This window comes from Telmatherina bonti (assembly GCF_933228915.1).
Source record: "Telmatherina bonti genome assembly, chromosome: 13".
NCBI classification, from domain to species: Eukaryota; Metazoa; Chordata; class Actinopteri; order Atheriniformes; family Telmatherinidae; genus Telmatherina; species Telmatherina bonti.
Window position 1 is genome coordinate 18,102,208 of NC_136611.1, and position 25,268 is coordinate 18,127,475.

A 25,268-nucleotide genomic window follows, 5' to 3' on the forward strand; every position below is an offset into this window, starting at 1 on the left:
TTTTTTTTAGTTGTTTTGTTTTATTGTCATTCAAACATCACTCCAGAGACGCCGGGCAGAACAAAATGTTGTTGCAATAGATTTTATATTAAAACAGCAAAACATCAGCTCCCAGTACCTGTGAAAATTTCTCATTAAATTCTTCTGAACTGATCTTTTTGTTGTTTCATGCTGACTGATTAAGCAGTTGAACAGCTACTATTGTCAACTAAGGAGTTATTATACTCTATGAAGGCAGTCTTCTGTATCAAGGGGGGCTATAGTGGCGCAGAAGCACATTTTTTTGCAGAGCTCTAAGGCTGATTTAGCCTCAGTAATTTCCCTTACATCCTGTTTCTTCCAACCTCAATGTGTCCTGGTAAAATTATCAAAGGTTTCCACAACTCGCTCGGAAGGAAGCGTGCCAGAACGTTTTGGAGACCCTGCTCATCTCCCCTGAGCTGCAACAGCTGAAAATAAACAAAAGGTGCACAGAGCAGACCTGGACAGAATTTGTTTGAACTTTTAATTGTTTTAATTTATCTGAGTTCATCTATTTCATTTACACAATTTCAAATTTTTAGAAAAACACAGTTATTTAAATGCTTATTTTGATTTTTGCAAGAAGTCTTATATATGCAGTTTTGTCCAGATCTGTGTTCCCAAACGTGTTGACATTATCTGACTCACATATAACATAAAACACCACATGATGCATGCATCCTTTGCTTGAAAGCTCCCACAAATTTATTTAATCAGAGCTGATAGTATTTACTGTGCTAAAGAGGAGAGTCAGGTTCTTCGTTCACATCAAAAAGTCATTTTAGTATGAAATACTGACTAGATGTGTTTGTATTTTTATTGGACACCATAAAGAAGGGACTGGAAGCCACTGAACATGCCATTCACGGCAATGAAAAAGCCATATTTATTCACAGCATGCCAGCACCAAAAGACATGGTCCATATGTCTCTGTGGCGACAGTTCAAGGCAACTATGGCATTCTGTGGTCACTGTGAAACAACTTGGCAGCGTCTCATAGAGATCGGTCGTTGGTTAGTGGACACAACTGTAAACAGTAAAACCGTGAAGTATGGAAACTCTGCACGCGTGAGGTTGAGTGGGTGTTTGCTTGGATGGATGACTTCTTCCTAGGATGAGTGTGAATGCACATGCATGTATATTTACAGTGTGTGAGGACTGAATTTCATCCAAAGAATATCACAGTGCAAAATTATGGACCATCTGTTGTGTGGTAGCGAGAGCTGCTGGACAGCAGTCAGCTATGTTAATGGGCCATTTGTTCAATGCTCAAAGAAACCAACATATTTACTGTATGAGATGCAGCATACAAGTTCTTTTTGAAGCAACAATACACAAGGGGTTACATATATATGTAAACACTTGAGGGGAATGAAATATACTCTATTTTCACTTATTATTACTCATTACCAACAATCAAGATGTCCAGTTCCCAAAACTTAAAATAGGATTTACATAATATATATAGAAAAACAACAAAGATGCAAATGTAACTGATTGGCTCTATAGCACATCATCAGGAATTTCATGGTTCTGCTTAATATGAAAAGACACAAAGAGAAGAGCAAAGAGAACATTTGTATTCTTCTCCCTCTTTCCTTTGGTCCCACTATGGTGTGGATAGATGATCAAAAACAACAAATGTACCAGAAACACACGAGAGGTTTCTATAAAATCAATCACCGTCAAGCAGAATACAGTCCAGTTATCATTGTCCTGATTTGTAGAGAATATTAATGAGCTACAGTGTAATGGGCTCTAATGAATGACAGACTAGGGAGCATCTTATTTCCTGCCCTATTTGTCACCTGTCATTAGCCAGTTACCGTGGCTAATGTGAATGAATTATATTAACATGTTGGCCAGTGTAATTCATATAAATGACTCTACAGTCTGTAATCTCACAGTGTGCTTGCCCAAAAACATGATGAGGGTGAGGCTTTTCCTGTTCCTATCAGGGCTTCTCTTGACAAGTTAATAGCTGCTGGTGCCCATTTCAGATTGATGAACAGACAGTCATTGGATTTATTTGATTCATTTATGCATTTTTTCAATCTTTGTGATTTGTTTCAATAGTAGTTAACCCAAAGGTAAATGCAGCTGTTTCATTAGCAGCATTGCGCTAGCATGCTGGCATGCAGTCATAGTACAAGTTTGGGCATTTTCGTGAGAAGACATACTTTATTTATTTCTCGAATCATCTTTTCTGCATGCTAAACAAACATTAAAAAAACATATATAAGAAAAATAGTTATTCTTTTATCTGTAGAAAATTAAAATCCATATTTGTCTAACTGTCCTCTGTGTATTCTTAAAGAGATGATAAGCAATGTTACACAGGACAGTTGGACAAGACGTGTCAAAGGATTCTCAAACTAAACACGAGTCTAATTCAGGGTCAAACTGAGGCTTGTAAAGCTGGTCCCACAGGATATTGATAGGATTTATTAGTCAGATTTCTTCACAGCTGTTTGTCACACTTGGAGAAAATTAGAGCAATAAGCAAAGTAGAAGGTCTGAAGTCAGAAAAATTTTAAAGTGAAAAAAAAAAAAAAAAAAGAAAAATAAAAACGTTACTTTTTTTCTCTTTTTTCTGGCTGTGGATACAAGAAGTTATTGTGAAGCCTGACCACTGGCTCCTGCTGCCAGGCATATGATATACAAAATGATAAGCTCATAATGAAAATGAAGGGGGATGGTCTGCTGTCTGACAGCCTCTTTCCTATGGACAGTACTTAGATTAGCCCTGCACAGCCTATAGACAGATTAGGTGAAATCAATGCTAACTCAACAGTCCTCTCAATGCATCTATCACAATCCTTGTCACTGCCCTGGACTGTAGCCTGCATGTCCCTTGTCCACCAGAGTGCTGCTCAGTCCACATTTCCAGAAAGTAAATCCTAGATGTGACAGCAACAACTAAATGTAACTTGTAAATCCCATTTTTAACAGCCAAGTATTACGTTTTCCCTGTGTTTATGTATTTCATCTCAACTTCTATGTGATATTTTGGACTCTCACATCAAATAGTGTCTTGGCATCAGTCTACCACAGATGAGGGCTGCACTCTGCTGTCTTCTCCTGACAATGCTGTCTATGTCTTTAGGTAAATGTAAAGTATTTTTTTCTTATTCTTCACATCACATATTCTCCAACAATTATATTTCAAAGCTAAACAGTGAGAGATGATACATCATTTATATTAGAAGTAGCTCTGTAAGGTCATCAAAGAGGCTTTGTGAGTTTTTAAAACACAGAAAACCTTAAACCTCTTTTGTCCTTCATCTCGCTGCGTGCCTTGCATCTCTTTGTGCTTCATTATCTCAGTCACTTGGACCATATCTTACTTAATTCTTCCCTTTCGCCCTTCCTGTCTCACTTGCACAAAACGTACAGGCACAACTCCACGTAACTATGACTGCAGTTGCCATAACACTTGTCTGCCATGAGTCCCCTAATAGCCCAGCACAGGGGGAAGGTTGCGCTGATCCAACTGTTGGCATCTGCAACAACTATGCATTATGGCTGTAATTTGTCTGGAGAGAGATCGTTGGCCCACACAAGCTACTCCACTGGCACTGACATACACATGCAGATAAACACACACACACACTCTTGATATTTTTGCAAAGTCACTGTATTAACATTATTTTGTAAGAAAAGAGAGAGTTTGAGGTTGTAGGGACTCATTTGATTGGCTAAAAGAGACATATTTCTACAATACTTGCTGAGGTACCATTTTCACCCTGTGTCTCAAGAGGTCTGTCTGTCTGACTCACTAGCACATTCTGTTGGTTGTTTAAGTCAGAGTTACCTGTGAAAAGTTAACTTGCATGACCCAAGCCCTCATTGTGTGAAATGTTGTGAAACATCCTGGCTAGGAGAGTCAACACTGCGTTGTAGGTGACGGCAGGGTGATACCTGATGTCAAACACAATGTTTGTCCTCATAAGACCTTTGCTCTATGAATGATATGACATGAGGATATTTTGCTATTTGATTGTCAAGAAAACACTTTGACCCAGCAGAGGCCTTGTTATTCTCATATGAACTGTTAGTCTCAGAAAAAGTGTGTTATCTTTTAAAACCTTGAGAAAACACATATAGAAATGTCACAAATATTGTTTGTTTCTACTTTTTCAGAGATTATGTGTGTCATGCTGTGCCACAGCATTACTATCTAAAACCCTACAGTGGAGTTCTTCAGCTTTGGTCCTTGAGGATGAAAGCAGAGAGCCTGACGATTATTCTATTTTAATTGTCATCTCGAGATAACAAGTTCATTTCCTCATTGTCTTGAGATAACAAAGGACAGTTTTTTGTGATAATAGGATAATTTGTTTTCTCGGGATAACGAGATGATTAAGGTGGGCTCAAAAGTAAGTGGTTCCTGTGTTACACCTAATTTCATTGATCAAAATAGCTCCCGTGAGAGCTGGGGAGGGGCTACAAAAATGGTGCATGATGAAACCTAATGCTGAGACATGTTTAAATTAAACTCTTTGTCAGACATGATAGGAGTTAATTTATTGATCTGTGATGGGTGTTTGTAGATCCTAGATGACGTCAACTTGTGTCGATTGCTGGATTGACATTTTGAGGCATCCCGGCATCTAGGTATATATACATGGACATATATACATGCATCCCATACAGAACGGCTCCACGTAGGATGGCCCTTGGACCTAAAAGTTGAAGTGCAAGGAGAAAAGAAAGTAATGGCTGATCTCTCATTGACCTACACCCCTCCTAAACACTAAAAGCCCTGCAGAGCTCCTTCAGTCACATACTGTTGCATGCAAAGTGTGAAAGAGCTATTGCAGGTCTTTGATTCTTGCTGCAGTTAGAATAGAAACTAGCATTACTCGCAGCAGACCACAAACATACTCAATAAAATCCTACATTATTTAGTTATGTACATACATATTTATTTTTTCTTATTTGTATAATTCTTACATATTAACAAGTAGGTTTCTCTGGGGGAAACTGTGGAGTTTGTATGTTTTCTCCTGGCTTCCTTCCACAGTCCAAAGACATGCATGTTAGACTGATCTGAGTCTCTAAATTCTGACTAGGAGTGAGCACCAGTCTGAATGGGATTATTCTGTGATGTTCTGTGACAGAAAAAGTTCAAGCCTCCTTGTGAAAACAAAGTTTGTTTTCAATAGATAAAAAGATAAATGAATCCTTTTGTCATTACAAAATATTAAATTTAGTTTTATCTTTTCAGCGCCGATGAAAATTAATTCCAAGCAACCCCTAGTATGTATGTTCAGGGCATTTATTGTTATATGAAGGAATGGACAGTCATTGTATGCATTGTTAAATGCATACAATGACTTGCTATAAAGTATGCAAACTACTCACTTAAAGGAATTAAATAAATGTGATCTGATTCTGCAGTGCGTGGTGGGGACTTTGTCTCCTTTTCATGTGGTCATCTGACATTACTTCAAAGTCCAGTTGTGATGGAAACATTTTCACATTTCCCTCCATTATCTGCTCCTCTCATCTGCTCATCTGAGTTCTTAAAATATTTTGGTATCACTTTGGAATTGATGTACCCTTAGTCAGGGTTATCAGATCTGACTGAAAGTTTCCAGTTCAAACAAAATTCAAAACCTATTCACCTCGAGAAAAAAACAGCCAAAATCGGAATATAAACTGCACAAAAAGCACACACAAAACCCCCCCAAAGAGGGGAACACGACAGGTTTCCTGATCAAGTATGAATGAATCCACCACAACTATCCAGTAAGTTACACATAGTTCATATTGGAACAATAGAGTGATCTAACCTATAGATAGAGTAATCTATCTATCTATCTATCTATTCTATCTATTCTATCTATTCTATCTATCTATCTATCTATCTATCTATCTATCTATCTATCTATCTATCTATCTATCTACCTACCTACCTACCTACCTACCTACCTACCTATCTATCTATCTATCTATCTAGGTATATTATTGGAACATATAAGTGCAAAGACACAACACTTTACTGAAAGTTGTTTGTTTTTTTTTATTTTTTTATTTTAACCACTTTATGCAAACTATGTGTTTTCTTCAGAAAAGATTCTAAAAATGAAATGTAAATTAAAAAAAGCATCCGAAATTCTGTTAACCTTCCTAAAGCAATGTGTACAAAGCCCAGTGTGTCCAAAAGAAGTCCAGTTGAGCAGAAATATACCATATCTGGAAACATTGGTCTTAGAGGTACATAATTGCTGCCACATTCCTCTGTTTGAAAGGTGACACATGCATGAAGTCAAGTACTGTAGTGTTCCTGCCATAGTTGCAGTCTGTTTTGAGTGACCTGCACCATTTTTGCTCTGTCAACAAGCATGGACTGGAGGCTGTCATACTGGATTTTGACACATGACCTTAAGAAATTGAATTGTTTAGCTGCAATTTTATCATTCACCTTACATTTATAGTGGGCCTTGAGTGAGCTGACAATTCTAGGCCCTCTCTCAGCCTTTGTTGCCAAGTATATTGTAATTTTGTCATCTTGGGTTTGATACCAAAACATTTGGTGATGTGAAGTGATTTCGACTAAATATAATTTTTATTGTCTCTCTGTCTCTACATGCAGTGCCGAGAGTGAGGAGCCTGAACTCAACTCCCATGAATCTGCAGTTGTTAAAACTATGATCAAAGGACCTGCTTCAATCCAGGGTAAACAGTACACCTGAGCTCTTTTGTGATACCACATATTTTATTGTTTTTTTGTTTTGTTTTGTTTTTCAATCAGCTACTTATGAAAAGAACGGGTCCCTGTCCGGGAAGTACTCATGCATTATACTAGCCGGAATAGGGTCTAGTCCTTGAGCAATTTTTTGGTATTCCATCCATCCATCCATCCATCTTCTGCCGCTTATCCGGGGTCGGGTCGCGGGGGCAGCAGCCTAAGCAGGGAAGCCCAGACTTCCCTCTCCCCAGCCACATTTGCCAACTCTGCGGGGGGGATCCCGAGGCGTTCCCAGGCCAGCCGAGAGATGTAATCCCTCCAGCGTGTCCTGGGTCTTCCCCGGGGTCTCCTCCCCGAGGGACGTGCCTGGAACACCTCACCAGGGAGGCGTCCAGGAGGCATCCTGACCAGATGCCCGAGCCACCTCAACTGGTTCCTCTCGATGCGAAGGAGCAGCGGCTCTACTCTGAGCCCCTCCCGGATGACTGAGCTCCTCACCCTATCTCTAAGGGAGAGCCCGGCCACCCTGCGGAGGAAACTCATTTCAGCCGCCTGTATACAAGATCTCGTTCTTTCGGTCACGACCCACAGCTCATGACCATAGGTGAGGGTAGGAACGTAGATCGACTGGTAAATCGAGAGCTTCGCCTTCTGGCTCAGCTCCTTCTTCACCACGACAGACCGGCGCAGAGCCCGCATTACTGCAGACGCCGCACCGATCCGTCTGTCGATCTCACGCTCCATCCTTCCCTCACTCGTGAACAAGACCCCGAGATATTTAAACTCCTCCACTTGAGGCAGGACCTGACTCCCGACCCGGAGAGGGCAATCCACCCTATTCCGGCTGAGGACCATGGTCTCAGATTTTGAGGTGCTGATTCTCATCCCAGCCGCTTCACACTCGGCCGCGAATCGCTCAAGCGAGAGCTGGAGATCACGACCAGACGAAGCCAACAGGACCACGTCATCCGCAAAAAGCAGGGACCCAATCCTGAGGCCACCAAGTCAGATCCCCTCAACCCCTCGGCTGTGCCTAGAAATTCTGTCCATATAAGTTATGAACAGAATCGGTGATAAAGGGCAGCCTTGGCGGAGTCCAACTCTCACCGGAAACGAATCCGACTTACTACCGGCAATGCGGACCAAGCTCTGACACCTGTCGTACAGGGACCGGACAGCTCGTACAAGGGGGTCCGGTACCCCATACTCCCGGAGTACCCCCCACAGGAGCCCCCGGGGGACACGGTCGAATGCCTTCTCCAGGTCCACAAAGCACATGAAGACTGGTTGGGCAAACTCCCATGCCCCCCCCAGGACCCCAGAGAGGGTATAGAGCTGGTCCACTGTTCCGCGACCAGGACGAAAACCACACTGCTCCTCCTCAATCCGGGATTCGACTATCCGGCGGACCCTCCTCTCCAGGACCCCTGAATAGACCTTACCAGGGAGGCTGAGGAGTGTGATTCCCCTGTAATTGGAACACACCCTCCGGTCCCCCTTCTTAAAAAGGGGGACCACCACCCCAGTCTGCCAATCCAGCGGTACTGCCCCCGATGTCCACGCGATGCTGCAGAGGCGTGTCAGCCAGGACAGCCCCACAGCATCCAGAGCCTTAAGGAACTCCGGGCGGATCTCATCCACCCCCGGGGCCTTGCCGCCAAGGAGCTTTTTGACCACCTCAGCGATTTCAGCCCCAGAGATAGGAGAGTCCACCCCTGAGTCCACCAGCTCTGCTCCCTCATGGGAAGCCGTGTTGGTAGGATTGAGGAGGTCTTTGAAGTATTCCCTCCACCGACCCACAACGTCCCGAGTTGAGGTCAGCAGCTCCCCATCTCCACTGTACACAGTATTGATGGAGCACTGCTTCCCCCCCCTGAGCCGCCGGATGGTGGACCAGAATCTCCTCGAAGCCGTCCGGAAGTCTTTCTCCATGGCCTCGCCGAACTCCTCCCATGCCCGAGTTTTTGCCTCGGCAACGGCCGAAGCCGCATGCCGCTTAGCCCGTCGGTACCCATCAGCTGCCTCCAGAGTCCCACAGGCCAAGAAGGCCCGATAGGACTCCTTCTTCAGCTTGACGGCATCCCTCACTGCTGGTGTCCACCAACGAGTCCTGGGATTACCGCCACGACAGGCACCAACGACCTTGCAGCCACAGCTCCGGCTGGCCGCCTCAGCAATAGAGGCACGGAACACAGCCCATTCGGACTCAATGTCCCCCGCCTCACCCGGGACATGTTCGAAGCTCTGCTGAAGGTGGGAGTTGAAGCTCGCTCTGACAGGGGACTCAGCCAGATGTTCCCAGCAGACCCTCACAACACGTTTGGGCCTGCCAGCTCTGACCGGCTTCCTCCCCCACCATCTGAGCCAACTCACCACCAGGTGGTGATCAGTTGACAGCTCCGCCCCCCTCTTCACCCGAGTGTCCAAGGCATGTGGCCGCAGGTCTGACGATACGACTACAAAGTCGATCATTGAACTGAGGCCCAGGGAATCCTGATGCCAGGTGTACATATGGACACTCTTATGCTGGAACATGGTGTTCGTTATAGACAATCCATGACGAGCACAGAAGTCCAACAACAAAACACCATTTGGGTTCAGAGGGGGGGGACCATGCCTCCCAATCACTCCCCTCCAGGTCTCACTGTCATTGCCCACGTGAGCATTGAAGTCCCCCAGCAGAACAATGGAGTCCCCAGAAGGAGCACCCTCCAGCACTCCCTCCAAGGACCCCAGAAAGGGTGGGTACTCTGAACTGCTGTTCGGCGCAAAAGCACAGACAACAGTCAGGACCCGTCCCCCCACCCGGAGGTGGAGGGAAACTACCCTTTCATCCACCGGGGTAAACCCCAATGTGCAGGCACCAAGCTGGGGGCTGATGAGAATGCCCACACCTGCTCGGCGCCTCTCACCATGAGCAACTCCAGAGTGGAAGAAGGTCCAGCCCCTCTCGAGGGTACTGGTTCCAGAGCCCAGGCCATGCGTCGAGGTGAGTCCAACTATATCTAGTCGGAACCGCTCAACCTCGCGCACAAGCTCAGGCTCCTTCCCCACCAGAGAGGTGACGTTCCACGTCCCTAGAGCCAGCTTCTGCAGCCGGGGATCGGACCGCCAGGGTCCCCGCCCCTTGCTGCCGCCCAGCTCACATTGCACCCGACCCCTACGGCTCCTCCCGCAGATGGTGAGCCCACGGGAGGTGGGGCCCATGTAACCCTTTCGGGCTGAGCCCGACCGGGCCCCATGGGCGAAGGCCCGGCCACCAGACGCTCGCTCTCGTACCCCGCCTCCAGGCCTGGCTCCAGAGGGGGGTCCCGGTAACCCGCGTCCGGGCAAGGGAACATTTATGCCCAGGTTTGTCATCGTCATAGGGGTCTATGAGCCGTGCTTGGTCTGGTCCCTCCCCTAGACACCTGTTTGCCATGGGTGACCCTACCAGGGGCATAAAGCCCCCGACAACATAGCTGCTAGGATCTTCGGGACGCACAAACCCCTCCACCACGATAAGGTGACGGCTCAGGGAGAGGTTTTTTGGTATTTTATTCACTAAATCAGTTTAATAATTCCCAATTAATCATTTTTTAAGCATCTGTCACACCCACAAAATCAAGTTGAATACAATCATGTAGGATGCACCCAGTTAGAAAGTTGGCAAAATCTTTTAAGTTTGTATTTGAGCTTATTATTTGGTCAAAACACTGCGCTGGTAAAAGGAAGAAAGTTTTTTTTTTTTTTTTTTTCTTCTCACATGCCACAACGCAAGGCTCCAAGTACTAGAAGAGTGTGAAAGTGATTTACAGCTGTTGGGCTGAATATTGATTCAGCCAGTTAGCAAGGGGAAAAAAGACTTATTTTCCATGGTTGAAGCTTGACATGTGTTATGAAATAGGTCATTGCACAGTTTCTTTTCCTTTTCTCATGTTTTTCCTTTTTGGAAGGCCATTAAGCTGGTCCAAATTTGCCCATGGCACCTTGTTCCATCACACGTGCAATAGCTCTACTTTGTCAGGAAGATAATATTTATTAAGGGTACCAGAGGGGAGTTAGGAATTATGTTCTGGAGGAAAGACACAGAGCTGCAATATTATTCCCATCAGCACTCAGCCTAACATGGATGTCTGTTCTGTGTATGATTCACATTATCTTGTATAGTTTCTATATATCATGTTAATTTAGATATAGGTTTATTCTACAGCTTCCACTCCGTCTCATCTTTGAACACTGTTGCTCTCTTTCATTTCTCCACCTGATGTAAGTGCTGTTGAACAAAAATGATAACAGCAGTCCCTTGCTAGAATTTATTAGCAGTCATATAGTCCCGCAGCAGCAGTAAGCCAGTGTCCCACTTAGGATCTAAAAAAGAGACAGCTCGAAATGTAGTTACAAAAGCTTGGTTATTTACTTATGGCAGTGATTTGTAAAAAGAACAGGAAAATGTTTCAGCTGAATTTTGGAAACACAATCATAGCTACAAGCATCTGAATCCTTCAGTTGCCGATTCATTCATTCCACGTTCTGTCTTTACATACACGCTAGCATGATTAATGACAGCTTCTCTTAGAGGCTGTGAGATAAAATTGTGTACAAAAAATAGATTTGTCATAAATTCCAAAGCTTTCTTTTGTAGGAAATTGTAGTAACAATCATATTGTAAAGAAACATTCACACTCATCCATCTATTACATCTAACAGTAGCCTTCTTTGGTATTGTGTACATAGTGAAGGTTTGAATGAGTCTAACATATCCAAACTATTACCTCAAAATAGAAGGATTAAAATAAATATCCTGCTCACCCAAACCACTGTAAAGCCACCTACATTACATTTAGTTGTAAAATCACACTGTAATGCAGGCTTTTCTTTACTGTTAACATACTTCCAAAACATCTCATTTCCATCTATACTGTGGAGACCAAAGGCCAAACTACATGTTTAGCCAGGTGTCTGGGTGTTAGCAGATGGAATGTCTTGGTGGTCTGTGCATGGTTGTGTGTGTTTGGTAATGTGTGCGTACATATAGCCCATAGGAATGTGTTGAAAGTAGAAAAATTCAGCGTGTTTGTGAAGATTGATGTGGTGAATCCATGGATGTGACAGCAGTAGTCAGCCAGCTGCATGCAAAAACATGACACCTGCTGGGTGTGTAGTCAAAGAGGCCAGAGGTCAAATAACTTACAAACTAGGGAAGAAACACACATACCCACAGCCCTAGCGGCCCCCAAAAGTGCTTTCTTAAAAATTGTTTTGCATATTTGCTTTACCCTTTAAAACATGTCTACTTCCACGTCTCTTAATCAGTAGAGTCTTTTGTCTCTTCCACCTTCTGTAGGTCTCGGCCAAAAGATGGGTTTGATCACTCCATCTTTCGGGATGAAGGGTAATGGCAGCACAAGTGTGCCAAAGGGTCCTGTCCCAGCTCGACCAGTGCCTCAGCCACACCCTAAAGATGAGGACACTTTGGTTCAAATGGCAGAACATATCCCTGCTGGGACTCGAACACCCATGTGTGCACACTGCAACATGGTCATCAGGTTAGGGAACATACACAGTGCTTAATGCCAATGATCACCACAGGGTGGATGTGTCTGCGTGGACTGTCCACATAGATGCTTTTCTGTTTTAAAGAAGGAATGATAACTGAACTTTGGAGGTAGGTGCTGCATAAACATAAAAAATAAATCTATCATTAATTAATTAGTTTTAATGTGTAATTGAATACTCAACTTCCTGGCTTATTTGCCATTGTAAGTTCTACTTTTAGTGTGAATACTTTGAATGGTGTTAAGGGGTCTAAGCAGCTAATCTTTAGCTGCTAGACATTTAATGCTTTTAAGGAAATCTGATATATTTAGTAAATCTTCAGTGACTCTGCTTTTAAATGCAATGTTTTTTAAGCTTTAGATGCCAGAAGCTCTCAGAAATGTTCACATACCTTGAAAATCCTGGTATTCTTCTTTTTTTTTTTACCTGTGAAAAATTAAGGGTACCATCATTTCAAAAGACAAATAATCCTTGAAAAAAACTTCTACCACATTAGCTGAAAAAACAACAAATATTGAAAATGCCATATTTCTTCATCCTCGTGCTTGTTCAAAGTAAAAGCATTAACACCACAAATCCGACTTTTGCATAATAATTTGGATTTTATGTTATTATAGGAGAAGTTATTTCAAACTGTGCTAAAGAAAGAAAAATATGTAACCCTTAACAAAGAAATATAAATAGATAACCAAAAAAGCACTCAGAAAGCGCAAACCTCCACCAACCACAATGTTGAAGAATCCTTTTAAAAAAATCCTGGATCCAAACGGTGATCCGGATCACCACCTAAATTAAATCACGTCTTCTCTTTCACATTTCCAACAACTCCTGAAAATTTCTTGAAAATCCATCCATAACGTTTTGAGTTATCTTGAACACAAACAAACACACAAACAGATGAACAAACAAACAGATGAACGCCGGTAAAAACACAACCTAAAAACATTAAAATAAATAAATAGGAATGAGAAAGAATTTATGACTTGATTTTCCTGTTGTGTCCATTTATCAACTCCCCAATTTAAAAAATACCATGTAACAATGTCAACATGTAAAACCATTATGTCTAATCAACAACAGCTGATGTAAACAAAGTCTTTTCTGACACAAATATCTTGTTTTACATGAAGAAAGAAGTCATTTCATTTGAATTTGATCTTTTAACAATCTGAAGTCTGGACAAACTTTTATCCATGAAGTTTAAATCAAGAAGTGCTTAGTTAAGGATATGAAAATGAACTTGCATCTTCTTCTGTACTGTTTCATCTTGTGTGGGAGCTGATAGACTGAGCATTATCTTGTCACCTGATGTTGCTTATCACCCTGGAATGGGTTGCTCACATGCTAATAGCTGACAGGTTGGGCCACTCTTAGAACTTGCTCAGGTAAGTTCAGTAAATAAGTTTCCATTCTTTTCCCATTTTACCTAAATATTTGATGATCAGTTTGTGTCCTTTACATGTTTATAGAAGAATACTACTAAAACTGCTCCACATAGCACTCCTGATCAAACCCACTATATGTGCCAGGTCTTATGTTGGGGAATATTTTGTCATTTAAAAAATACACAATTGCTGACTAATCAGTTCTCAGCAGGTTCTATGACAAGACTTCCACATAAAATGTGGTAAATATTCTGAAGATTTTACCATAAAGAATGGATAAGAATAATTCAGAGTTACGACTGACTTTCCAAAGAGCTTGTATTTTATATCTAAGTGCCTCACTGATACAGCTTAACTTTGCTCACATTCATTTTAATGAGATGTCTATGTAATACATGCAGCTGCCTGCATATCCTATGCACAGGTTTGTTCATTCCCAGTAAACATTTTTAGATTAATTTACTTTTATTTACATTTAACCTCTGGCTTTCTATTTTGTTTTTCAGAGGGCCATTTTTGGTTGCAATGGGGAAATCGTGGCATAAGGAGGAATTTAACTGTGTACACTGCCGCGTGTCCCTTGCTGATGTTGGTTTTGTGGAAGAAAAGGGATCTGTGTACTGTGAACACTGCTATGAAGAGTTCTTTGCTCCTACATGCAGCCGCTGCCAAGCCAAGATACTTGGGGTGAGTTGGTGTAAAGAAAGACAAAAAAGATGATAATAAAGAGGGATACAAGCTTTCCTGCCCAGCATTATAATCATTTATTTAAATATTTTGAGTTATTAATGCCCTGCGAGGGACTGGTGAGCTGTCCAGGGTGTACCCTGCCTGTCGCCCAAAGCCAGCTGGGCTCCAGCTTCCCCGCGACCCTGAATTGGAATAAGCGGTTCAGAAAATGAATGAATGAATGAATGAGTTATTAATCAATTACTGTTTAGATCTAAGTGACAGCAACATGGTGTGTGCTTGCTGCACCACCTGTTATCTGAAGACAGTGTGACAGTTCTCCCTTCTGTCTTGCACAGATTCTACTTTCTGTCAATATATACTTTTTTCTTTTTTAATGTACACGTACATCTCAGAAAATTAGAATACTTTGAAAAAGTTCAATATTTTTTGTTACTCATTTCAGAATGTAAAACCTATATATTTTATAGATTCATTACAAATAGAGTGAAACATTTCAAATATTGACAATCATGAGGAAGACTGCTGACGTGACAGATGTCCAGAAAATGATCGTTGACCCTCCACAAGGAGGGAAAGCCATAAAAGATCATTTTTAAAGAAGCTGGTTGTTCACAGACTGTTGTATCCAAGCATATGAATGGAAAGTTGAGTGGAAGGAAAAGGTGCACCAGCAGAAGGCATAGCCGCAGCCTTGAGAGGATTGTCAAGCAACATCCATTCAAGAATTTGGGGAGCTTCACAAGGACTGGACTGAAGCTGGACTCAGCACATTAAGAGCCACAACGCACTTTCAAATCCTAGACAATGGCTACAAATGTCACATTCCTCGTGTCAAGCCACTCCTGAACCAGAGACAACAACAGAAGCATCTCACCTGGGCTAAGGAGAAAAAGGACTGGACTGTGTCTCAGATGAAAGAAAATTTTTTATTTCATTTGGAAATCTAGGTCCCAGAGTCTGGAGGAAGAGTGGAGAGGTACAGAATCCATGTTGCTTGAAGTCCAGTGTAAATTTTCCACAGTCAGTGATGATTTGGAGAGCCATGTCATCTTCTGATGTTGGTCCACTGTGTATTCTGAAGTGCACAGTCAACACAACCATCTACCAGGAAATTTTAGAGCACTTCATGCTTCCTTATGCTGACAAGCTTTATATAGATGCCAATTTTATTTTTCCAGCAGGACTTGACACCTGTCCACACTGCCAAAGGTACCAAAAGCTGCTTCAATGACCATGGTGTTACTGTGCTTGATTGGCCAACAAACTCACCTGACCAGAATCCCATAGAGAATCTGTGGGGTATTGGCAAGAGGAAGATGAGAATCACCAGACCCAACAATGTAGATGACTGAAGGCTGCTATCAAAGCAACCTGGGCTTCCATTACACCTGAGCAGTGTCACACACTGATCGCTTCCATTGCCACGCCGCATTGATACAGTAAATCATGCAAAAGGAGGTCCAACTAAGTACTGAGTGCATGGAAATGAACATACTTCTCAGGAGCCTGACATTTCTATTTAAAATATTCTTTTTTCATTGATCTTATGACATCATGACTTTCTAAGATTGAAGGTTTTCCACAATATTATAATATTTAATTATCTATAAGCCAGAATCATCAAACTTTCAATAAATAAATTTTTTAAATGTTTCAATCTATGTGTAAGAATCTATATAATATATGGGTTTCACATTCTGAAATGAGTGTCAAAATATATTAAACTTTTTCATAATATTGTGATTTTCTGAGATGTACCTGTACTTGTTAGTCTCTGTGGTAGGTTCCCTGACAAGTAAACAAAGCACAGAAGCTGCCACCATCAAATCATCTCTTTTAGAAATATTGTTTCTTCTTAGTTTCAAACCTACAGGGGCAAGAAAGTTTAACATAGACTTATCTGTGATGACCACCGCAGAGATTATGGAATGCAGAGCACACTCTGATGTTAAGAGAATTAGGCTTAGAGGCCTAAAAGCTGCAAGTGCGGTTTGAACCCAAATTGTCATGAAGCTGAAATCACTGCTCTCAGAACAGCTCTGACATTCATCTCTCACATGTCCTAACCTCTTTAGCCTCAATCCCTTTCAACCCTCTATTTCTCACACATCTTCAACCAGCTTACAGCTTCTTATTAACCTGTTTTCTCACTCCCTCTCTCCTAATCCTTCATTTCACTCCGGCCCACCAACTTTCCATTGATTCCCTGTCCTGTCTTGTTCTCACAGTTTAAGGCTGGGAAAGAAATCAGTATGTCTATTTTAAGCTGGGTCATGAGATTCTAGAAGAAAAAAAAAACAAAAAAGGAATATTGAAAGGTGACATGAGAAAATAAGACTGACTGAAGGACTGATACACATACAACAGACAGCTTTATCCATTCAAACCCAACAGCAATTAATGACAAAAACTGATGTCTTTTGTTTTTGTTGTCTTACATGCAGGAGGTAATAAATGCACTCAAACAAACATGGCATGTTTATTGCTTTCTGTGTGCTGCCTGTCAGCAGCCAATCAGAAACAACACCTTCCACCTGGAGGATGGAGAACCATACTGTGAGCAAGGTCAGTGATACAGGGGCTTTACCAATATCTATATTTATTTATGAATGCTTGTGTGAGATAGTTCAGTTTGCAGCAGTACAGAAAAAGACAAGGCCAAACAAATGTGTTGCTTCATCTTAATCCTCAAGATTGCTCTAGATTATAAACAGAGGAAAACAAATAATAAATAAATTACATGGAACTTTAGTTCAGCATCTTATTGCTGCTAACTGACTGATCAATCAATTAGTAAGATACTAATGATATTCCCAGTGCAGCGTTGTAGTGATAATGCTATTGTCACCTGAGATGGCCTTTAGTGGATAATGTAAATATCAACAACAAGACTGTGTTATGAACATGTACTGCCAGCTTAGCTTCTCATACCTTTAGCCAGACCTGATTCCAAGAGGGTTTAAGTAACAAAGGTTAGCTGGATTAATAAAAGTTTTCTGTCTCATAGTAATACAAAAAAAAAAACTAACAAAAAAAAAAGAGTCACTTGTGCCTTTAAAGGCAGTTTGTGGTCTGGATTAACTTAATATGCTCATTTATGTCCTATCAGCCATTACAATTTACTGTGCAGTCAACAGCTAGTTAACCCTTTGTTGCACAGTGTCCACTGTAAATAAAGTTTGATTGCAGTTTTCTTCAATAAGCATACATGTTTGATATATATATATATATATATATATATATATATATATATATATATATATATATATATATATATATATATATATATATATATGCAAACTGGCTATTTCATTGGACTTTAGTGAGTCACCCAATACATTATCACTCATTTGATATGAATACAAAGAATTACAAAGTTTGTTTTAGTGCTCATTTGGACAAGAGAATGATAGCAATATGTTTAAAGGACATTTGTTTGTATAAATGTTTACATATGTTTTTGTACAATACGTAAAAATAAATAAATGACCTAACATTACTAAAAATAACATGTCTATAGGATTAAAATACTATGTGTGGAAAAAATATGGCAATGTTTCTGAATAATTCATGTATCAGAGGGTTAATTTGAGGACTGAATAGAATTTAAAAGAGAGCACATTTTGTTTCAAATTCTTAATACTAGTTCCCTGTTAGTTTTCTTGTTGACCTTTAGTTTGTTTTGCTAACCAGTAAGGCGTTAAATTGCTTTACACTAGACTACTTCTTAAAGATGTTGGTTGGTAACAAAGGAGGACAGGTTTCTGTTAGGCTTTACGCTTCAAAAATGCTGGCACAAACTGCTGGCAACATTGTCTTTCAGTGTAAACTAAAAACTCATTATTCTATCTGGGTTTAAGTAAATATTCTCTTGAATTATAATTATTTGCTTTTTGGCTTGATTCTTGTGATCTCTTGCAATGTGAGCTGGGCAGTGGCTGAAGGTGCAGACACTAGTGGTGATGTCCTTGTATATAAAAGCTAGTTCTAGAGACATGGTGTGGAAGGAGCCTAAATGGTATACAAGGTACACCAATCTTCATAGCGAGGCATAAGTGTCTACATGTGCACTTGGCATCAGGACGGTCTAGACCGCAGTTCAATAATCAACTTTGCAGTTGTATAATCAGATTCATACCCACATGTCTTGGATAATGGGTTACAGAGAAGGTAAGCAGTCAACTGATCACCACCCGATGGTAAGTTGGTTTAGATGGTGGGTGAGGATACTGGTCAGGCCTGACAGGCCTAAATGTCCAGAGTTTCAAACCATGTTCTGGTTGGATATTAAGTTCAATGTTCCATGCCTTCATTGTTGAGGTGACCAGCCAGAGTTGTGACTGTTATCATCTGTGCTTGTTATAGTATAAACTCACTGATGGATACCAACAGTGAGAGATGCCATCAAGCTGAAGAAGTCTCATTGGCTGTTTTTGGTCTGTGGGACTCTGGAAGCAGCTTTTCTTTCTTTCTTTTTAATTAGATCCCCATTAGCTGTGAAAAACCGTAGCTATTCTTTCTGGTCGAGCTGATGGGTATTGGCAAAAACTTGGGCATGGGATGAGTTTGGAGAGACCATGAAGATTTACTTCTGAATTGCTTTAAGAAGACGCTGGTCCACCATCAGGTGGCTCAGGAGAGGGAAGAAGTGCATCATCAAGACAGTGCAGTCGGGATGGGGGGCTGCTGACCTAAACTTGGGACGTTGTGGGTTGGTCATGGGAATATCCTCTCTGAAGACCACTTTAATCTCACTAACATGTCTTCCGATGAAGAAGCAGACTCAGTGGTGGCATCTTGAGGTTGGTGAGATGATTATAAAGTTCTTTGTTGGCAAGGCTTTGGGAGTGGAGAGGCTGGGAATGAAGCTCCTCAAGGCTCTGGATGCTGTGGGCTGTCTTGGTTGACATCCCTCTGCAGCATCGCATGGACATCAGGAACACTACCTCTGGACTGGCAGACTGGGGTGGTGGTCCCCCTCTTTAACAAGAGGGTCCAGAGGGTGGTTCTAACCAAACACACTCCTCACCCTCCCTGGTAAGATTTATTCAGAGGTCACTGAGAGGAGGATCCATCGGATAGTTGAACTTTGAAATGAGGGGGATGAGGGGAGAAGGTCCTTGTCCTGGTTGTGGAACAGTGGTCCAAATCTACATCTATTTCAGGGTCTTGGAGGGGGTGTAGGACTTTGACAAACCAGTCTACATGTGCCTTGTGGACTCGGAAAAGGTGCTTGATTGTGCACCCTGTGTTGGGTGCTCTGGAAGCATGTAGCTTTTGCAGATGATCTGGTTCTGTCAGCTCCATGGGACCGTGATCTCCAGCTCTTGAGGCAATTCACAGCCAAGTGGGAAGTACTTGGGAGGAGAAACACAACTTTCAAATCCAAGACCATGTTCTCAGTTAGAAAAGGGTGATGTTCTCTCCAGGCCGAGAATAAGTTCCTGCCCCAAGTGGAGGAGTAAAATTTTCTCTGTGTCCTGTTCACGAGAGAGGGAATGATGCAACATGAGATCGACAGGTGGATTGGCGCAGCGTCTGTAGTGATGCAGACTACATTTGTCTGTTGTAATGACGAAGGAGCTGAGCCAAAAGGCAAAGATTTCAGCCGACCCTACCCTACCCTACGATCATGAGCTGTGGGTAGTGGTCTGAATACTACCCTGGAGCAGAGTAAGAACAAGTGTGGAACTTAGTGTACAGTTGCTACATTGTTGTTATTACTTTGGTACTATAGTATTTTGTCTGGGAAATAATTTTATGATAAAATGGAAAATATCCAGCGATTGGGAGATGAAAAAGTACAAGTAGATCTCTTTTTAATTTTTGATATGTTCAAAGCATTTGCTAAATGATCTGGTGTGTTGTCCTTGTTTTCAGATATTATCTGTTTGTACACTGTTTTTGCATCATCATTTTCGAGTTATTATTCTCAAAACATGCTATGTCATCAAAGCTGAACCTCAACCGAATGATTTTAAGGCGTTTCATATTCTTTTCTTTTCCAAAAGACTTTTACAGTTTGTTTGGGACTGGCTGCCATGGCTGTGAGTTTCCCATTGAGGCTGGAGACAAATTCCTGGAGGCACTGGGTTACACTTGGCATGACACCTGCTTTGTTTGTGCTGTAAGTGAAGATTAAACACATGTTGCATGCATGATTTGATAAACCTTATTTACATAACTGATAGAGCTCTATTTATTTGACTTCTTTTTGGTTTAAATCGTTTTACATCATAAGGGTAAAAAGTACACACCCTAATAAAAAAGATACAATCATGCTGTTCTTTGTATACGGAGAGCCAAACTTGGAGCCTTGTACTCAGGAGGTCATAATGGCACGCATGACCATCTATACTAGTACAGTGTCCATTCCATTTAAATTAGGGATGCACCGATCCACTTATTGGGAGGTCTGTGAAGATCACTGTTTTAGTGTAACAAAAAATGTCATATTTTAACATTCAAGGCATTTATTTCTTTTAAAACATGTCGGAAGCATGTCATCAAACACATCTGCGCTAGCTTGACTAGTGTGGTGTCTGTTGTGGTATCAGTACAATTTTATTAATATCAAGTACGAGTACACACACTTGGTGTTGAGCTGATGCTGATACCGATACTGGTATCGGTGCATCCCTAACTTAAATGCTCCTAATTTTTGCATGATCAGTTTCCTATTACATTGATCTGTAATAGGAAACTATTGTAATCCAGTTATACAACACGAATCAATGCATTTGACACTTTTAGTCTTACTTGATTGAGATCTTATCATCAAAATTAATTTGCTGTATTATTGTAACTAAGCTGAACACATCTTGCTTGCCTCCCTGTTTTTCACATGACTGTTTTATTGTATGATTAGCATGGTATCTCATATGTGATGTTGCACTTTTTTTCTATTCTATTTTGTCCTTGGGATGAACCAATAACAGTCTTCTGTGGTTTTGCCACTGTGTTTATATTGTGCTATTTCATTACCCGCTGTAATAGATCTGTAATGCCTTCAAAATGGTACAGTTGCTGTGTCCTTATTTTTAGTTTCAGGCTGGTGTTTGTATTTTGTTTTTGTAGTTTATGACTTGTTTTCCTTCTTTTATGGCAGATGTTGTGTATAGGCAGCATGCAAATGTGTGTTTCAGACATGTTTTTCTTCCTGTCTTTTCTCCCTTTGTTGTCAAACTGGTCCTTTCATAAAGTGTTTTGACAACTGGTAATTTGTGTGCCATTGTGTGTGTGTGTGTGTGTGTGTGTGTGTGTGTGTGTGTATGTGTGTGTATGTGTGTATATGCATGGTGTATATGCATGGTGGGCTCTTTACAGGTGTGCTGTACAACTCTGGAGGGTCAAACATTCTTCTCTAAGAAGGACAAACCTCTTTGCAAGAAACATTCACATATGTTAAAGACATGAAGCTTGGACCCCTCTAACACGTCTCTGGCCCCATGGTCTCCCCTTTCATGAAGAACACCTTAGTGTAGAAAGAGAACTTAGCTTGTGTAAACATCCAACTCAGTCAGTACTTATTCCTGCATGCTGGTGGGTTCTACTATAAGACAAAATAACAAAGTTAATAGAAATTATTCTTAGTTTTGACCAATTTTGTTTAGAAAACAAGTGATTAGTTTAAATTGAATTTCATGCACTAAATGGATTTCATGCACTCATGCACACCATACTGTTTTACCACCACTTGATGCAGTCCATGTGCTACATCTTTGAGGAACATCAAAGTGACATTTTCCACTGCGCAGGGCTCTCATCTTTATTATTAAGTCCTAATCTTGATCTTTAGTGTCTGAAATGGATAAATGATAAGATCTGTTTTGCCTTGTCAAATTACATATCACTGCTTTTCATGATAAACATAATTAGAAAATGTGTGTAAAATATATATTCATATTCATGCTATGAGGATAAATACAGATAACAAAACCAGAGATAAATGTTCATGCAAAAATGTAATTTCAATGTTCATAGTTAAAAAGCTGTGATCAATAGAATTTAATAGAATTACACATTATTTACATTGCTTTACGTTAGTGTCATTCACATAGTGTTTAAAATATTACAACATGCATTAATAGTTTAAAATGTTTTAGCTTTTAAATAGCTTTTCTTGGTACACAGATTTAGCTGAATATCTGTAATGATGATTTAAGCTACTGTCTTTGAATAAAAACAGCTAATGGGAATATATTATGTTAGTAAATTTTCTTAAATTTCTTTTCAGCTTGTTTAACCAAAACAGGTTATATTTGCCTAAATGTGTCTGCTTCTAAAGTAGTGAACATTTTTAACATGAAGGCACTTCAGAAAGACAAAGGAGTGGTCTCATTTTTTTTTTTTTGATAATCAAATTCTAAACATAATTTTCCCTTCCAAATTGCGATTTACTGATACTTGGTAAGGAGTACACTCCTTATGTTTTCACATGTAAGGGATATCATATTTGGTTACATCAGCAATGCCCATAACTGTGCACATTGTCATGACAATGTGGTGAAGAATTTTGTACCAAAATGTAATTTGTTGTGTATTTTAAACATGTAAGCATCATGTATTAATTAAACCCCTTTGAATTGATACCAGGCCAGGAGTTCTTGACCAAGTATCAATATCTGACAAGTTCAAAAAAATTGTAATGATTTTGGACTCTGTGACAATTTTTTGGTCATATTTCTATTTCTATTTATTTAACCTAAAATATTATTAAAAATAAACTGCATGTATTTCTGATTTATCCAGTCCTCTAAATACTTAATGTAGTGTGTACTCATTTCTGGCCCACAGGAAATATGGTGTTTTTCCTCATTTTGATAGTATATTTTGTTTTGAGAAGAGAGACACAGTCTAAGTTCACTATAGATGTTTAAATTTTCTGTAACTATTTGTAATTTTCCAAACTGTAGGAGAAGAAGGGATGTGTAAGAGAGTGTCTTCCTTTGTGTTTGCTTTTTTGTGTGTGCGTATCTGCTTGACTGTCCATTAACCACCCTTAGTGTTCTTTTGTTTTATTATAATTATAATGTATTATATCTGCTGGGTACATGTGGTCTATTTATGGTCTATTCTGTGTCACTTTACAAGCATCAGAAAAAATAGCAACAAAGCATCCTCATCCAAAAAGCTGGGTTTTTCCTGTGTGGGACTTTAGAAGTTAAATACAATGTTTGGTGGTATAGAAATCTTATTACATTTTTTTTTTAAATACTTGCACATTGAAAATAATATTTGAAAAAATGAATAAAACTGATCTGAGTTGTTTAATAAATGATGTTCTTTGAAATCCCTATTAAGAAACATCCTGTGTTTCTTTGTGTCTGCTCTCATTTTTGTTAGTGTAATACATTCTTACCATCCTAAACTTCCTGTATTATTGCTTGTAAAACTACAAAATACAGCACAAAATTATGCAATTACCAGCATGAACTATAAAATTTAGTAAGTCTACACTGCTGAGAAAGGTCAAAGGGAACACGAAAACTAGGAGACAGACGGTAACCATGTTGGAATCAGGAAAGGCCAATGAAGCACCTGAACTGAGATTTTGTCTATAGCTGGTTGGTTGCACAAACCCGGTCAGCCTTATCCACGGAGGTAGGACACTCTCATTATTCTTTTTAGGTATGAATAAAAGTAGTTGTCTCTACTATTCATAAAATTCAAAACTGATCCCAAGCACAGAATATGACACAAAAACTAGCAGATATACAGTGTCTGTTTTGGAATTAGTTGTAGTTTCTTTTTAAAAGATATACCCACAATGATCTAGTACTTCACTCGTAGCTTTGGGATTTTTTATTATTTTTTATTTTTTTCTATGGATTCATGGCAATCATTGCAAGTGCAGTTTCCCTTTAAACTAGAGCTTTAACTAGAGTTTGACACCATGAAATATTCTAATGAGCAAGGGGGCGGTCAATGCTTAAATTAATGCTTTTAACATTTAGTGAATCAATCAATAAAGGGACATAAAATAACACAAATGACTAATTTACAAAAACCATCCTGAACAGCTGAAAAATGTTCATAAAATGAAACAGTATTTTCAACATACCCAAACTGAGCACAAAATAACTAAAAAGTTGTTGTCCATGCACATTTTATCCTCTTGTATCATCCAGTTTGTTTGTGTGATTCCAACGTGACAGAAGCGGTGGCCCTTTTTATGTATTTGCCCACGGCCCCAATGTTTCTCTGTCCGTCCATGCTGAAGAGCAAGACCGAGCAATAAAGAAAAACTTCAACTCGGCGTGGAATCAGATCGACTCACTTCTGCACCAGGAGCCGAAAACTTTTCCTCGCCATCGAAATAAGAAAGCAAGAAAACACCCTGAAGTGAGTAAACTTTAAGTAAAAAATTGTGAAGCAAACAAAAAAACAAACAAACAAAAAAAAAAAAAAAATGCGGTGGTTGCTTGCTGCGGTGGTCCGCTTTTTTTTTTTTTTTTTAGCGTAATTATTCGCACCGAGAAAAAAGTTTGATAGACGCTGCTGCTTTCTTCTTTAGTAAAGTTTGCTGGGTGGTTTTGGCAGCCTGCCTTCACGCGAAGTTGAATTATTTATTGAACGTTGTTAGAGAATAATCTCGCTGGTTCGCTGCTGAAAGACTCAAAGAGAAAGAGAAAAGTTGAAGCGATAGTTTATTCTTGGCTCTGTAACATCATCCTCCGCTTTGCATCGCGCTTGCCTTCATGATTACCTGGTTTTCCAGAGGTCCATTTTATCAGCTATAAATATCTGACTCTGCCTTAACAATCAATATTTTTAAGGTAGAGGCAAAATGGTGAAACTATATGGATAATGTTTACATCATTTGCTAAGTTGAGTGGGTAAAATGTGTGTTTACATATTGGAAAACCTGCCATCATGTTGCTCTCATGTAGGTTTGAATATATTGGGGCCAATCACGAATGTCTACATTGGCA

At 40.4% G+C, this 25,268-nt stretch overlaps 1 protein-coding gene across 1 annotated transcript in view; it reads left to right on the forward strand.

Moving 5' to 3' along the window:
• The window catches only part of pdlim5a (PDZ and LIM domain 5a), a 67,472-nt gene extending 43,896 nt beyond the window's left edge, over positions 1-23,576 (forward strand). Inside the window, exons 9-14 of the mRNA XM_079251648.1 lie at positions 6,623-6,705; positions 12,045-12,246; positions 14,148-14,328; positions 16,779-16,899; positions 20,346-20,461; positions 21,661-23,576. Of these exons, the coding sequence (XP_079107774.1) occupies positions 6,623-6,705; positions 12,045-12,246; positions 14,148-14,328; positions 16,779-16,899; positions 20,346-20,461; positions 21,661-21,750 (793 nt within the window). The 3' untranslated portion in view covers positions 21,751-23,576. The remainder of the gene's footprint in view (positions 1-6,622; positions 6,706-12,044; positions 12,247-14,147; positions 14,329-16,778; positions 16,900-20,345; positions 20,462-21,660) is intronic.
• Positions 23,577-25,268: the final 1,692 nt, after the last annotated feature.